The sequence below is a fragment of the Egretta garzetta genome, unplaced genomic scaffold, assembly GCF_000687185.1.
Source record: "Egretta garzetta isolate BGI_Z169 unplaced genomic scaffold, ASM68718v1 scaffold415, whole genome shotgun sequence".
Taxonomy (NCBI): Eukaryota; Metazoa; Chordata; class Aves; order Pelecaniformes; family Ardeidae; genus Egretta; species Egretta garzetta.
The window spans coordinates 1,920,396-1,937,353 of record NW_009259686.1 but is presented as its reverse complement, the minus strand read 5'-3'; the positions used below and the strand labels follow the sequence as shown (position 1 = coordinate 1,937,353).

Below are 16,958 nucleotides of genomic sequence, written 5' to 3'. Positions count from 1 at the left end.
ATCCCCTGTGTTATCAACCCTGTTTTCTGCACAAACCCAAAACACAGCCCCATACCAGCTACTAGGAAGAAAATTAACTCTATCCCAGCCAAACCAAGCAAAACCTATCACGCAATACACAATAACTGGTGTCCCAAGGATGACCAAGATCTCTACAGAGACTTTTAATTAGATTGCAAAGCAGTTAAAAAGAATAAACATTTCAAATAAAAAGCAGTAATACCAAAATGCCTGCAACTGAAAGTCAAATAGTTAAATACCGTTGCTGTTGATTTCTGAAAGTACCCTGATAACGGAAGACAAAACAAAATAAAAGTTTCTAAGTCTGCAACTATAATCCATTTTGGAAGCAAGGAGAAGGTAAAAATAAGGCCCATGAAGCATTTGGGACACTGGCCTACAGCTGCCAAAGACTGACTGCCAAAATCTCGGACACTGCTCAGACCGTCAGCCTTGTGTAGCAGCAGCTCTCTCCTTGCACTGCAGTGTTATGAGGAACCACCTCTACTGTTAGGGTTATCCTGAAGTAGCATATTTATCTCTCCTGAAGTCTGTTACTATTTTCACATAAATAACAGCATATTTGCCATAACATGGCAACTGTGTTGAGAGAGGATTTTGAAATGAGAATGTCCTGATGTCATGAGACTTGTGTCCAGAACAACGGCACTATCAATACAGTTATAAGCTCAGTTTAACCAGAAACTACAGAACTAATGTATCATGGAGCCAGAATCCGTCTCTACAGTAGCTGTGAAACTGTACACATCAAACAGACAGTATTGTTCTTATTGGATATCAAAGCAAAGAACCATGTTGAGATTTTGGTATCAAGCATCATGCAGAGTCAAATACGGCTTAACAAGGTCTGCCCACACACAGATTTCCGCAGCAGATCCCACAGCAAACCCATCATTCCTCAGTTCACAAAGAAATGGATCTCAGCTCTGCCGAGAGCGGAGTCAGCAACAGAACCAGCATAACCCATCTGCAATGGTTATCAAAATCCATTTAATGCTCCCATTGCACGCACACTTGCATCTCTTCCACTCTTTTGAGACTCGGGGCTTGGGTGCAAGACCAAACCACAAGGTTACAGAGCATTTCCACGGAGGAACAGCTAACGTGCACCCCCTTACCTGCTGCCGACTTGAGAGCCACTACAGACAGTGCAAATCTGCCGGTACACAGCAACTACACTGATGCTACGGGCTTGCATGGCCAAGTCCTCAGTAGGCATGTCCAGTGGAAGCAAGAAGGGTAGCAGCAGAGAAGCCTGCCAGGCTTTTATCACAGAGAGACAGCAACATGCAGGCTCACACAGAAGTGCAGGAGGCTCAGTTCCTTCATAAGCCTTCATCTGAGAAGGGGATGGATAGCGGGATGGTTCAAATGGCACTCCTGCAGCTGGGAAGGGCAGGAAAGCCACCCCAGTGCCTAATACCCAGCAGCCAGGGCCCAGTGTGAAAGCTCACAGTCATTTTCTTCTTATCCTAAAAGAGCCGAATGAAACAAGCTGCTGACAATCTGTCGAAGGCTGGAAAAGGTATAGGAGATTAAAAAAAAATCCAGACACCTGTTAAGAGAAGGCGGGGGCTGGGGGGTAGCAATTTCTCTCGAATAAAAATGCTACAATTAAATTAACACCTTCAGGGCATTTTAAGACGCTTGCAACATCGTGACAAAAACATACCAGTGGAATCTGGAGGATTTAATACTTGTCAAAGGCAAACAAAAAAACGCTCTTCTTGGAGAGGAGGGATACTAAAAAAGAATGCACCATGTCTGCAAGAACACAGCACGCATACGTAGCATACGTAATCCCAAATATCAGCATGCATTAAATTAACTACTGAAACTTTATGCATTACCCCTCCTGTCTGGAAGAAGCTACAGAACAAGAAAAGCCATTAACATTTTAATGAATCTGGGATGGCAGGGCCCTAAGCTCTAAGAATTCAGCCTCCAGGGGTTGTGCAGAAGAAAAGGGGGGAGGGAGTCACTGGAGGAAACCTCTGTGGGATGAGCAGCATGGGTACCGGCCTGCTACCATTCCCAGGGATCTCAAACAAGAGGTGCGACCTTTGGGGGAGAGGGAAGCTTAATGAAGCGCCAGCCGAGATGCAAGGAAAAAACTGGAGAAATCTGAGCACATCTTTCTTCCTTTGGAGACTGTACTTCTTTTCTGAACCACAGGGTCTTTTGAGACTTGTCCCAGAGAGTGCCCAAGTGCTGTGGGAAAACAAATAGCACGCAGGCACTTCTGATGGTGCCTGGAGCAGAATCTCTCCTCTACCATGCAGAGCAAAGACTTGCACTGAAATTCAATGCAAAGCACGGGAGCTCTACCCAGACTTCAAGGACTTTGAGTAAGGACGCTTCAGCAACCCAGTGTCCTTGCAGAATTCACCAGCGATGTGAGAATCCAGGAAAAGATTTACCCAAGCTTGGGGCATCTGAGGAAACCAGCAGTAGTTTCAGCCACACAGCAGTTGGGCATCTATCGCAGAAGATGCTACAGGGAATATTCAGAGTCTCAGACACGCTTTGCCAGCAATTCAAAAGCTCAGGCATCCGCTGTTGAAATCCTACAAGTCTGCTTTCTTTAGCCTCAGAACTAATACATCAGCTTTTTGAACCACCTAAGACCAAGGGGCAGAGGGAAACTGCACTGCCAAATAACCTTCAAAGCGTCCACCATCACTGCACTGTTTTCTTAGCACAGCTTCCCTGCCCCCTGATATTCCCATCCTTGATTCATCCATTCAACCTTTGCTCAAAGAAGCAATCTCAGCCAGACTAAGAAGGCACAGCAGGGATGCTTCCTAGGAAATCTGCATGGACACACAGCCTTGCAGAGGAATCAAGAAATAGCATCAACATGCAAATAATCCAGGAAAAGTTTAAGATCATATGGCTCCTAGCCTTCCCCCAGTCTTTCTCCTTCTGCACCACTAAGGCTCCCTCACCTTACCCTCCCCAGCCTTCTCTCACGTACACCCAAGATCACAGGAGCATCAAGTTTACATCTACCGAAGATTTTTGAGTTTTACTTAGAAAGATTTTTGTAGTACTAGATTCACTTATTAACCAAAAATTGCTTAAAGGATTAATTACATCGCACATATTTAACTTATACTAGCACGTCTCAGGCATTTTAAAACACTTGGGCGTTTAAGAAAACCACACTGAAGAGTTTCCCCGTTCACTTTTCCCGAATGCCTATGAACTAGGGCTACTTACACAGTGGGTAACACCACATTGCGCGGGCATCCAGAGCTGCCTCCAGAGAGCCGGGGGGGGATCCTGCCCCGGGGGGACCGATCCCACCTCCGGGCACAACACCTCCCAGCGGCACAAAACGCAGCTGGCCACTGCAGCCTGGAAGCCCACCCAAGCCCACCCGTACAATATACCCACCACCTCACAGAGCTTCGGAGATCATCCACAGGCCAAAGGATTAGAACAGAATGAGAAAGGGAGATGTGTTACCGTTTTATTGTGAGGGAAACTGAAGTACTTTTGTTTGCTCAAAACCCTCTCCTCCTCCTCCTGTGACGAGAGGTTAAAATATAAAGGACTACTCCTGTACGCAGAACATTAAATAAATTTATATTTGTGTTTTTAAGCTCTTAAGGAAATGGAACGGCCAGAACTGAAAGCAATTAGTGCACCGAACCAGACAGCTAAAACAACAAAAAACACAAAACAATGATCTCTTCTTTCCCAAGTTCAGATGTCACCATCACACTTTCCTATTCATGCAGCACACTGCGTTTTGAAAAGCTGGGCTGTTTTTCTCTGCCTGAAAAGAATACAAAGAGTTCCTATTTTTTTTTTCCCCCCCTAAGTACTCTGGTAGTTAGAAAAACAAAAACTGATGGAATACAAACCACCGAACAGGAGAAACCTTTGGCAGGTTGAGAATCTGACATATTGGAAATACAAAATACAGAGCTAAGAAACAAGAATACTGCAAATCTCCAAAACCTTCTGTGAGAATTTGCCCTGCAGCATCCCAGATGGTGTGGGGTTTGCCTTCTAATTTGAAGAGCTGCGAGACACCCCTAACATGACCAAACAGCAGAAAGTAACATCACTCATCTTCCGCCGCGGCCCCCCTGCACCACCTCGCGTGGTGCGTTCCTCGTTTGAAGTGTCGCGCCGCTAACTGGGACATGATTAAGTGGAGGGAAGCGGTATCAGTCACCTTCTGCAACGAACCACAGAGAAGAGAAAGTAATGCAATAAAACGGGCGATTAACACTGAACCTTGGATACAGGAAAGCAACTGCTCCCTGCCACCTGCATTAGTCCAACCCATCACTGGAGAAAAACACTTCCTTGTGCCCTAACTTCTGACACACACGCATCTACCCAACCATAAATGTTCACACCAGCTGTTCTCGTCACAGTTGAGCTCTCAGGCCAGCTTCCAAGTCAGGCTGACAAGGGTTCACATGGCTCTGATCAACCAGCTCTTTTGCAGCTAGTTATTCATTTGCAAAGAGAATTACTAGGCCAACAGTGTTTTCCTTTTGTATAAGCTCTGTCACAGACAGCACCCAACTCAGTAGCCAAAATACTGCATCAATTAATGCTTGTGTATTTCTAAAATGTTGTAACTAATGTGTTTCTTCTGTCTCTCAGATGATTTCTTTCCAGTTTTCTTCTCTTACAAGGTTTTGCAAATGTGCATAAAATTATATGGTTCACAGAAGTTTTTCAGCAACTGCTTAGAGACTCATTACGCTTCATCAATTATTTTATCAGATAAAGATGGCATTAAAAGCACCAAACAAATAAAGGAAAGATGCAAATTTCAGATAGTTACAGGAAGGTGAAGTGGCCACTGAATAATCTTCAGTTGCAAAGGGTCAATGTCAAGTTAAACCATAAAGAAAAAAAGAAAAAGGCTCTCTGTTGCACTATTTCTTCTCTTTAATACTCAGTTACATCCCTCACACACAACATTGCTCTCTCCCACCCCATCCATCACATCTCAGAGCATTTTCTGCATATCCACTGCATATAAGGAAGCAAAGATAGCTGACAGCTGCTCTAATTTGGTCACACAGATTTGCCATTTCTAGATCACTGGGTCATAAGGCTGCTTAAATGTGACCCACTAGACCCTGAACTTCTTGCAGAACTGGTAAGTTCACCAGGCCACCAAAAAAAAAAAAAAAAAAAAAAAAAAAAACCAAAAAAAACCCAAACCCCACCACCAAAATAAGCAGCAAATGTTACAAACAAATGATAAACCTGTGTGGTTTCCAATAACATATTTTAAAAGTTTCTCACAGCATCCTTTTCTGACGTTATCTCTGCAGGGGACAGACAGACTGATTCTCCTTCCAGAAGTACAACTAGTAATACCAGCACCCTGCCTCTTGCTAATCACAGGTAAAGAGCAGAGCAGAGCAAAGGAATTGGACTTCTAACCTACAGGCAGCCTTCTTTTGGACAGAAAGATTTTTTCTTTCAACCTTTTTTTTTTTTTTTAACTATATTCTAGTCATTTCAGAGACCTTGAGGAAAGACATCAACATTGTGACAGATACACATATAAAAATAGGATGTAAAGCATTCCTTAAATTGGAAAATAAAGCAGGCTCTCAAAAAGGCAGAACTACAGTCAAGCGTTATTTTATGACTGTATTTCCACCACCAGCTCTCTGAACTACAGGCAAATCCATGAATTACGCGGAAAAGCATCCTGCAGGACACAGATAGCAACTTCAGAGACAGAAAAACCCTACTAACCCAGTTTTCTAGGCCATGTGATAGGACAGCATAGAATCAAACAAATTAACATTGGAGTTTACCATTTCGAGACAAATCAAGCTCCACCAGCTGCATGAAATTCGCTATTTCTGGGGGGAGCCGCTGGATTTCATTATCACTAAGTCCAAGTTTCCGTAACTTCACAAGTTGGAAGAAAGGCTGAAAGGAAGAAAAAATTCCATGTTAGAAAATATTCACATAATTCACATATAAGCATAATAAATGATAAGCAATAAGTGGAAGCTGCTTTCAAAATTTGAGCTAATTAAAGTTATTGCTTAGAACCAGTTATGCAGACCTCTTTCAGACCTACATCAGAATGAACATTTTGTTTTAATTTTTACATCCAAATAGACTATAGTCTGTGTTTTACCTAAAATGAAATTTAAAAAAAAAAAAATTCTGTAAAGCTCGCTATTAAAGATGACAGCAGACAGACACTAGTGAAATCCAGGGTCCCGACTTCAAAATCGTTAATGGGGTGAGGTTACCCAGCAGGGTAATTAAAAGCATCCTAATTACACACCAGGGCTCATTAGGAAGTTAATGCAGAGGGACACTTCTAAAGGACGATCCAGAAAACCCATGGAGAGGGGCTGCCAAGGTCTTCTTCACCGAAGAACACCACAGCCAACTAGGTTACAGAGCCACCCTCCCTGGGGACGACTTTCTTTCTCGATTCATACACCCAGCGCTCCACGGCCCAGTTTCAGAAGGACTAATGAAAGTTGGGCAGGATACACACAATTCCAAGTCTTCCCAGCTTGAGGAGGAACCCAACCCAGCCCTGTCTCCACAGTGAGGACACGGGTATGCACTGCAGCCAGGATGCTAACTTTGACCCCCAGCTATGGGGTCAGAGGGTCTGGCAGCCCCCAAGACAAAACAACTGTCAAAGACGACAGGCCAAGCTGCAAATCAGGTCACCCCCAGGCACTGGGAGCAGCTGGTGATTGAAAGACAACATGGTCATTAAAAACCTGTTGAGATGTAGGCATCCCTAGGGAAGTTGGAGAACTCTTCTCTCATCACAGCCTTCCTCTCTTCCAGGCAAGCCTTTGAATGAGTGACTGCAAGAGGTGAGGACTTCTACAGAATTAAATGACTTTATATACACGTCATCTTGACCACAACTGATCAGATTCCTCAAGTTTCGAGAGAGTTTTGTGCCCCCGGACTGCACAGGCATTTCTGCCCAGCAGTCAGAACCCATGCATCTCACCCACTGGCGGCATGTGTGCCTGCCTGCCTGCACCCTCGGGGGTTTGGCTCCTCAGGGTAAGTGGAAGATGCTAGTAAGTTTGGGATATCTGCTTATATTTAATCACCTGCAATCCTTCCTTGGAAATTAGCACCTTTTTATTTATTATTATTTCATTTAGGTGCTGGAATGTGTGCTCTGAATGTCACTCAATGCTATCTTGGACTAACGCGAAAAGGAGCAGCAAGATGAGCATCTTACTAGGACCCAAGGTAAAGGCACAGTCTTGAGAATCTGTATTATGAGACAGGCTTTCAATCTTACTTTGAGTGTCTTATACTCCAAGATCATAAATCAGGTTTTAAGTGCAAGGTTTTGCAACCACAGCACCAATCTTCCAATATATATTGCTGTTCCTTGTCACAGAAAAATAAAACACAACTGAAATTAATGTGTTTTCCTCTCAAAAACATGGGTTCCTTTTAGGGAATAGAAAGGATAGAGATTTAAAAGGTTTACAAAGGCTCGGCAGTCAAAAGATTCACCAGATCTGAATATGAAAATTCAAAGGCATTTTTTGCATCAGAATGGCACTCAGTCTCCCCACGTATCAAATGCTTTTGATAAGAGAGTTAAAGTTGTAAGACAAGGGTAACAAAAGTTACAGTTCTACATTTCTAGCTCCCTAAAAACATGTATTACAATTAAAATAGTCACAACTGGTTTTTTAATCCTCCTTTGTCCTCACAAGATCCATAACTGCTTTTTCATATCATTAACATTTTTTATCTTGTAAAATAAATGCATCTCTTTTGCTAAATATTTATTATTATGACTAAACCAAGAATCCATCAGAAGCTTAGAAAAGCACTTAAAGATACTTCTGTGAAAACACAGCAGGAGTACACTCCACAGAAGAGATCCCAATCTGTCCTAACACCATTCAAATAAATATTTGCCCAAAAGTGTCCCTCAGCCAGTGCTTAGCTGCTAAGCTGTACAGCAGTTATAAACATTGATGTTCTGCTACAAATCTTCTCATAAGCCACGGCTGTCCTTGCCAGAGATGCTCTACAATGGCAAGTGAGAAAAACCAGAAGGAACGTGGTTAAAAGCCAGAAGGAACATCAAAAAGCTATTAAAGGCTGGGCATCCCTAGGAAAGTTTAAGGGCCTTCACTGCACCACGCACCAGTGTTGTATATATTTATCAAATGTGCAGAGAATGACTACTTAAATAAAAATGAACTGGGAGCTTTATTTCTAGTTTGCATAACAATTTTTAATGAACGGCACCATTTCCGAGATAAAAATCAGAAACTGCAGTTATGTGAATGGCATTTCTTTGAATTTCTTGTTTGTTTGTTTTTTTCCTTTAAACTACAGAACTCAATCACTCTCGCATGTTTAGTACATCCTCCTCCCACTTCAGTAACTGTTCTTCCTTTATCCATGGCGCATCTATAGTGCACTACTAGAGAGGCAAGCACCTCCTTTTTGCCCTATTTGTCAAAAAGGCCACAGAGAAGAAAAAGAATGAAGAGCTTAGTGAGTAGAGTTCAACAAATGTAAATACACACACACACATATATATAAATACCTGTAATTTCATACATATATGCCAACAAGAAACACGTTCCTAATTCAGTATATCGGACACAGTTCAGCCTCTATCTGCAAACCTCTAACACAAACCAAAGCGCAGCGGGGCTGCTGGCCCGAGCAGCACGTCCACCCAGCACGCCGTAATAGCAGGTTTGGATTGCAGACCCGATGTCTCGACGAGTATCTTGGCAACACTTTTAATGCTGCTTAGTTTAGCCAGCCTAATTAATAGTGCTTCAATGAGACAAATAATTCCACGAGCATCGGCACTGAAGAAGCCTACAACTTTCTATGTAGCGGCAAGTCCCAACCTTCAACTGAAGCTTTTCTTGCTGTCAAAGAATTTATAGAGTTTTCTCTTATATGGATTTTCTAAAAAACACACATCTTGAGTAGAGCCCTTCTCATACCAGAAAACTAACCAAGTCTCTCTCCTCCAACCAGCCACATATTTTTTAATTTCATCCTGACAAAATTGGGTTGATGTCAACCAACAGAAGCTAAAAAAAAATAAAAATAAAAAAAAAAAAAAAAAAAAAGAGATAAGTGCGTGACTCACTGAAATGTATAAACAGACAGTGTGATCCCACAGTCCTCATTTTTTATACTTTTTTTTTTTTTTTAGAATACCACTACAACTAGCACTCTTGATTCTAGAAATAGAAGTCAACAGAATTAAGCCAAACTGCTAGGACTGATAAAACTCACAAATTCCTCCTGCAAAAGTGGCCAGAACAACACGTTGCTGGCTTTTTTTTTCAATGGTTCACTCTGGCAACAAAAAACATTCATGCCCAAGAATCTTGCCTGAATGCTTCAGCAACTTTCCTGATCGGGAAAAATTAAAAAAAAAAAAAAAAAAAGCAGCAAATAGATGAAAACAATAGGCAACTGAAATAAAAAAACCCACAGGGCGGCACAAAGACCAGCATGCAGCTAACGCTGCTGAAGGGGAGGAGCAGCATCTCACTGCTGGAGCCTTCCAGAGACATGTCAGACTCCAGACCCATTTGGCACAGGCAACATAACTAAATGCTTACTGCATTAAGCAAAATGTTTCCATAAAAAGGCCACTACTGGCATCAAAGAGAATTAAAATTAAGAGATTTTAATGACATCCACTGCCTAATTTTCAAGATGGACCAGCATGAGCAGCAGAAATTAGAACGAGAGGGAGAAGAGGGGAAAAAACCTGTAAATTAACTCCAGTTTCAGGGTTACATTCACACAGGATAGAAGGAAATTTGATTTTATTTTTTTTTTTTGTGTGCAGGCATTTGAGCTGTTGCTGACAAACTTAAAAATTTGTGAGTACTTGCTCTTATGTCAAATTTCCCTTAGACACCGATACAGATTTTCAATATAAGCATGCTGCCTCAGCTTTTAAGGCTTCTTCAGGAAATTACAGTATTATAGTCAAACAGGAATTAAGTAAACTACCAAGACACAGTCCATTACTAGGTCCTGTTCCTTAAACACCATCTGTATTTATGTCATCCATTTTCCAAACCTATAACCGATGAGCTAAAAGATAACTGCACTTCAGAATTAAAAAGCAATGCATGGTAATTTAAACATAGTTTAACTCCTAATTGCATTCGTGCTTCAAATCTTACTTCAGGCTCCATTTTCTTCTCCTAGGTTGTAAATAAAAACCAATGGGGGAAGCCTTCACTTTATTTCTTCACTTCTATTCACCAGCTACGTGTCCTCTCTCAGTCGACGGATAAGGGAAATTGCAATCAAACCTTCCCCAACCCTTTTTATACTGCCTCAGAAAGACCTCAGGAAAAGGACTTTCTTCAGGCAAACTCAAGCAGAAACTGCAATGTGATTTTGGTAAGCAAAGCAGTGAACAAGATAAGGCATCAAATCCATGAAACAGCCTTGCAGTGTGGCTGACACAATGTTTTCCGGCTCCCCTTGCTTTGGTTCACTTGCTTTTGGCCCCTAAAAATTGGGGTTTTTTGCCTGCACCGTTGCACAGCTTCAGCAAGAGAACAGAGGAAGCCCAACCTTTCTTTAAGTGAACGCGCTGCTTGGTGGTCAGGACACTATAAGGAGAACAGGGATTAAATCACGTACGGCAGAAGCAGCACTGAATTCAGGTGTTCTGCTTCCTGGGGATGCGTTGAATAACCAGGCCGTGGTACAGGCATACAAACACACACATTTCCCTTGCCTGTCAGAAGGGCAAAGGCAAAGAGGGAAAGGCAAGCTTTTCCTCATGCCTCCCCCACCCCACTTTTGTAGAAGTCATCGGTAGTCAACCCTTGGCAAGACCATCCGCAGGGGACACTCAGTGCTAAGGAGTCCAAGAGGCCAGGACACTCGACGCCCTACACTAACCAGCTGGTGGGATCTCGGACATTGCTTCTACCCTGAAGTCAGCCAGTGGACATACAAATATGGATCCCACATGATCCTTTGGGGCAAACACACTTCAATTTTCAAATAAGTGAAATACTGAAATGATTTCTGAGGGCGAGGACTAATTTACAGCCCAGCACAGCAGAGTCACCATGTGGTTGATGACTCTACCAAAGCATTTCTGGAAGCAGCTAATGGATTCCTCTCAAGCCACGAGGAGATGCAGTAGCAGCTGGTGATGGACGGCGGTACACAGACCTCTGCCCGCTTGCTAGGGGGCAAGCTGGCAAATGGACAACTGCTCCACGCAGCTGAGGTCTCTAATTCTGTCTTCACATGTTTCACTGCTAAACCAGAAAAGATTGTTTCACATGCCCACACCGTCCTTGTAGAATACACTGAAGCTGTACTTTGGTCTTGCAGCATCCTAGCGCCACTTTGTCATCATGAATATTAACGGCAGACAGTATAGGGGCAGACATTCAAGCAGGAATCCATACAAAACATTAATAAAATTACCATATTTCACAACAAAACAAAGTATTAACGGAAGATCACAGTTCATGGGCATGTACCCTGAACAGAACCAGATGTTGCAACTGCTATCTCCCCCTCCAATGGATGCTTCAAAGCCTGATACGAAGGATCAGCCAGGCAGAGGGGTCATGGGGGAAGGGTCTACAGGAGACAAAGCAAAAATGATGACCGATGTCTCACTGCAAGCAGGCATTCAACACCTACCCGCTACGTTTTTGGCCCCTATTTTCAAAGCACCTGCCATTTTCTGAACCACGCTCAACGATGTACCAGTTGGAGGTCCTAGCCTCGACTGTTACTGTCCATTTTAAAAAAATTAACAAGGGACCATCCACTCTCAAAAACCAATACACTGCAGCACCGAATCAAAACGTTGCTCTACCGAGCGATGCACTGAACAGGTTGCCTCATACTGTTTCCTAGCAGGCAAGGATTTACTTGCTCTTTTATATAGATTAAGCAAAGGCAACAGAAGGTTAAAGAGCACTTGGTGCCGTAGCCATTAGAGTACCGCAGCGGGAGGGACTACCTCTGCCTTTAGGAGAGGCCAGAAAACATCTGCTATGACAAAATATGGATTCATCGCAGTTAAATGCATTTGCCATTTGGAGAAACAAACAACAACAAAAAAACCCCCACATTTAATCTCACTAATGATTTTGTAGCATGCATTTTTCCAGTCTACAAGACTGTTGGCAGGAGGTAACATCTTTTTTTAGACCAACTGATATAATTAGAAAAATAACTCTATGTATAATCATAACATTTGTTTTAGAGCTACAGATGTATAATCTGTGCCCACAAACCTTGTCTTATCTGTGTCTATCACATGGAGAAGGGGATGCTACCAATTTACTACAATATACCTCTTACAGAAAAAAAAAAAAAAAGTTAAAAAGTATTGAAACATAACCACCTAATTACTTTCTTCCAAGTGAAGTCAAAAATCAGTAGAACTCAGCTGTTACTACAAAAAAAAAGTCAAACCAGGCCAACTTCAAAATCTTGTGAACAATCTGAGGGACATTAACAGGGCAGTCGGACTTCGTAGGGGACACCAGACCAAGCTCTCCCTCTGCTCCCATCAGACTGTGGTCTTTCAAATTCAATGTTCAAAGGTATAGTATTTTCTTCAAGTCTTAAGCAATACAACAGAAGAATCTGGAAGCTAGCAGAAAAACCAAAGATACTTATCTGGTAATAAACTTAGAACATGGTGTCAAAGGCTCCAACTAAGTTTAGAGGGAAGTTATAAGGATCCAACGTTGCTTCTCTACAAACCATTATTTATTTTAATAATTCAAGCCTGTGTTGCACCCTAGTACTAATTGGCTATGCTCACAGAAGGTTTTTACGAAAGGGAAGTATTCTCAAGACAGTGAAGCTGTAAAGTTGCAGGTGTTCTTAGAAAGTGTTTTACATAGCATTTGTCATACTGAAAAAAAAGTTAAACTTGCAGTAAAACTACCTTTACTGTGTACATACAGTCTGCTTCAGTTTCACTCAGTGGCATAGTTCTGTCTCTGATATTAACTGGAAGTACGTTTGTTCCAGCAAGGTGTGCTAAAACACCATGACACTATCAATATTAAAAGTAAAACGCAATTAAACATTTGAGGGTGAATAAACAGCAAAAAACATGACAATTCTATTTGCATCATTAAAAACATCAAAGCTAAAGACAGGTGAAATTCTTGAGGTGCCCTCTATGGAATCAGAAAACAGTTGAGGTTGGAAGGGACCTCTGGAGATCATCTAGTCCACCCAAACTCCCTGCTCAAAGCATGCGTCACCTACAGCAGGTCACTCGGGACCATGTCCAGTCAGGTTCTGAGCATCTCCAAAGATGGAGACTCCACAGCCTCTCCAGGCAATTTGTTTCACCACCCTCACAGTAAAAAAAGTGTTTTCTTATTTCAGACAGAATTTCCTGCGTTTCAGTCTGTGCCCATTGCCTCTTATAATGTCACGGGGCACCCCTGAAAAGAGTTTTCCTCTGTCTTCTTTACACCTTCTTATCAGGTATTTCTATACACCAATAAGATCCCGTGAGCCCTTTTCTTCTCAAGGCTATAAACTATCCCAGCTCTTTCAGCCTCTTCTCATGACAGATGCTCCTAGCCCCTAACAGTCTTTGTGGCCCTTTGCAGGACCCGGTCCAGCATGCCCATGACTCTCTTCTGCTGGGAAGCCCAGCACTGGACACAGCACTCCAGGTATGTTTTCTCCAATGCTGGCCAGAGGAGAAGGACCACCTGCTGGCAATGCTTTTCCTAATGCAGCCCAGGGTACCACTGGCTGCCTTTGCCTTGAGGGAGCATTGCTGGCTCATGGTCAACTTGTTCACCAGGACACCCAGGGCCTTTTCAGAAAAAGCTGCTTTCCAGATGGTTGGCCCCCAGCCTGTACTGGAGAATGGGGTTAGTCCTCCCCAGGTGCATGCAGGGCTTTGTATTTCTCTTTACTAGGCTTCATGAGATTCCTCTCTGCCCATTTCTCCAGCCTGCCAATGTCCCTCTGAAGGGCAGCACAAACATCTTATCAACCACCACAAACATCTTATCAACCACCACCAAGCAGATCCCTGAACATGCCAGGCTCTGTTCCCTGAAGTCCATGGTTGTGATGCTGCTTTTTTCTCCCTTCCGTCCTCTCAGGATCCAGAACTCCACCATCTCACAGTCACTATAGCCAAGGTGACCATAGTCATTACAGCCACTGCAACCCTGACCTTCACATCTCAACCTGTCCTTTCTTATTTATGAGGTCCAACTCTGTCCATTGACTCCTTGATCACCTGTGTTAGGAAGTCATCAATGCACTCCAGAGAACTCCTGGATTGCTTATGCCCTGCTGCATTGAACCATCCTGACATCTGCTGGAAGGACAAGACCCACATGAGGATGGCGGCCTGCAAACATGAGGCTTCTTCCAGTTAGCTGAAGAAGGCATCATCTTCCTGACCAGGCAGTCTATAGCAGACACCCAAAACAATGTCACCCACTAATCCCAGCCTGGTCTCAGCTGGTCCATCATCCATCCCAAGACAAAGCTTCAGATATCCCTGCTGCTCTCTCACATGAAGGGCAACTCCCCGTCCTTTTCTTCCTCGCCTGTCCTTCTTAAAGAGCCTGTATTCATCCATTGCAGCACTCCACTCATGCAAGATCATCCCAAAACGCCTCTGGGATCGCAATGAGATCTATAAATTTGAAAAAAGGAAAAAAAGCTTCTAGATGTTTACATCTTAAGAAGGCATGGTTACAGCCCATAAGGACAAATTTAAAGAGAGGTATAGTATGGTATCACCTCTTTCCACAGCAGATTACTGGCCACTGACCAAGCAAGCGTCTTTCAGGTTTATGGCTGCAGAATGGGAGAAACCTCGGTAGAACATGGTTAACAGTTGGACTTGATGATCCTAAAGGTCTTTTCCAACCTGAACAATTCTATGATTCTATTCTAACTGTGTGAAATTTAGTTAATTCAGCCTCAAAGGGTTTGTGTTTTTTTCCTGAGAAAGAGGCGTGGTATGGGAAGAACAGAGGGACTTTTTCTTAAGGAGCTTTCACAAGATTTTGGTACGATAAGAGCACCCTGGATTTCAACACCACACATAATGAAGAGATACAGACATTGCCTAAGCCAAATACCAAGCAGCAGCACACCATCGGCTTCTCTGACACAGAAACTGGAGCACGGGAGGAGGTCAGGGTTTAACCAGGTCACTCCAGGAAGGGGTCTTGCATCGATCAAATAACTACAGAGAAGCTTTAAGCATATAAACACCAAGGAAAAAAGTTACAGATGACTGATACAATCTGTAAGCTCAAACAGAGAAGTGAAATGCTTCAGAGTTGCATCAGATTAGGTTTACAAACACTACATAAAAATCATTCCCAAAAGAAGAAAGCATTCAGCAGACTCTTAAGCCAAACTAAGTGCATACATAAAATTTTGAATTATTTTTTTTTGCCATCGGAGTTTTCACATAAACAGCATCTGCAAGAAGTCTCATGGAAAAGTGGTCTTTATCCTTTGAGTAAAACAACTGAGCAGCAGCAAGACAAAACAGCAGCAAAACAAGAGTTATAAGTTATTTCCACCACCCACCAACGCAAAGAATGCTAGTGATTTAATATAAAAGCCAAAATATAATACCGCATTCAAAGGTTCGTAAAATACTTCTATTTTTTTAACCAGTGAAAAAAAAACCCATGCAGTTTTGCACTGCAGATTCCATGCACAGAGAAATGAAGCTGACAGGATGTATTGGCCCTTAAATTCTAATATACACGAGTACGAAACAGCATTTCATCAACTAGAGACTGATCTATAGAATTGAAAGCATTTTATTTTTGTCTGGTGCTTTTCATTGAGAAGCTATTGAAATGCATCATGCAGAATGTGGTGTTTTCTTCTACAAAAGCCTACTCTTGGGTGACATGTAGTTTCTGACGTGTAGCAAATGATATCCTACACATTACAGCTGGAGTTGGAAAAGCCTTCAGGTTTTCACTCCTAAGGAAAATAAAAATGGTCCTGGTTTAGGAAAAAAAAAACCAAACCACAAACTATGTTTTTAAGTCACTCTATGCACACTGGTGACCACGTCCTGTGTTTTTTTCCAATCAAATCTGATACACTAAATATTCAAGAGAAAGCACTTAGGATCCAACACAGGAGAAGGAATTATTTAAGGAAGTTAGGAGCCACACTTTTACCACTGGCCCTATACAAAGCCCTTCCTTTTGAGAGCGAAGGGTGCAGCTCTTTAATTTGTCTTGTAAAGCAGACGTGGCGAGAAGCATGCTGACAGCTAGGAATTGTTGTTCTGTGGGAAAACAGCCACAGCTGCCCAGGAAAGGCTAGAGAGACCTCAATATTGTGGAAAGCAGTTTAATAGTACCCAGCCTGCTCCTCCAGCACATCCCACCAGGCTGGCTCATCCTGCAGGAAGGGCAAGAGCAGAAGAGGGAACCTGGGAGGCAGCAGAAAAAGAAGGGGGAAGAGCAGAGTGCAAAGAAAAGAAAAAAGAAAAAAAAAAGTTTGCAAGGGCAGTCAAGAATCCGGCACAGAAGGGACAAGAGAGGAAGCAAGGAATCAGGAACACAAGGCAGACGGAGCCGTTCAGGTCGAAGTAAGTAAGCAAGACCCTGGGACGTCAAGGACGGGGGAGGATGGGAAAGTATGAACATGTGGGGCGAGGAGTCTGAGACACCAGCAACGTCAGAGAAAGGTCGCTGTCAGCACAAGCACAAGTTCTCCATCACGTAACTGGGGAAGGGAGGGAAGAAGTGATCCAGCAGAGCAGTTAAGGGGGCCTGAGGAAAGAATCAGTGTACCGACATGGGGACCCAAAAGGATCCCTGTGCAGTAGCAACATGATATAAAAAAAATTGTAAGTTACTGCACAAATATAAACTATTAACTCGTATTCTGGAGAGGCTGACAGGTAT

The 16,958-nt window shown here is 42.8% G+C and overlaps 1 protein-coding gene across 1 annotated transcript in view; it reads right to left on the bottom strand.

Annotated features, from left to right (window-relative positions):
• LRRC1 (leucine rich repeat containing 1) overlaps positions 1-16,958 on the bottom strand; it is a 73,717-nt gene that overhangs the window by 51,309 nt on the left and 5,450 nt on the right. Inside the window, exon 2 of the mRNA XM_009638789.2 lies at positions 5,829-5,946. Within this exon, the coding sequence (XP_009637084.1) occupies positions 5,829-5,946 (118 nt within the window). The remainder of the gene's footprint in view (positions 1-5,828; positions 5,947-16,958) is intronic.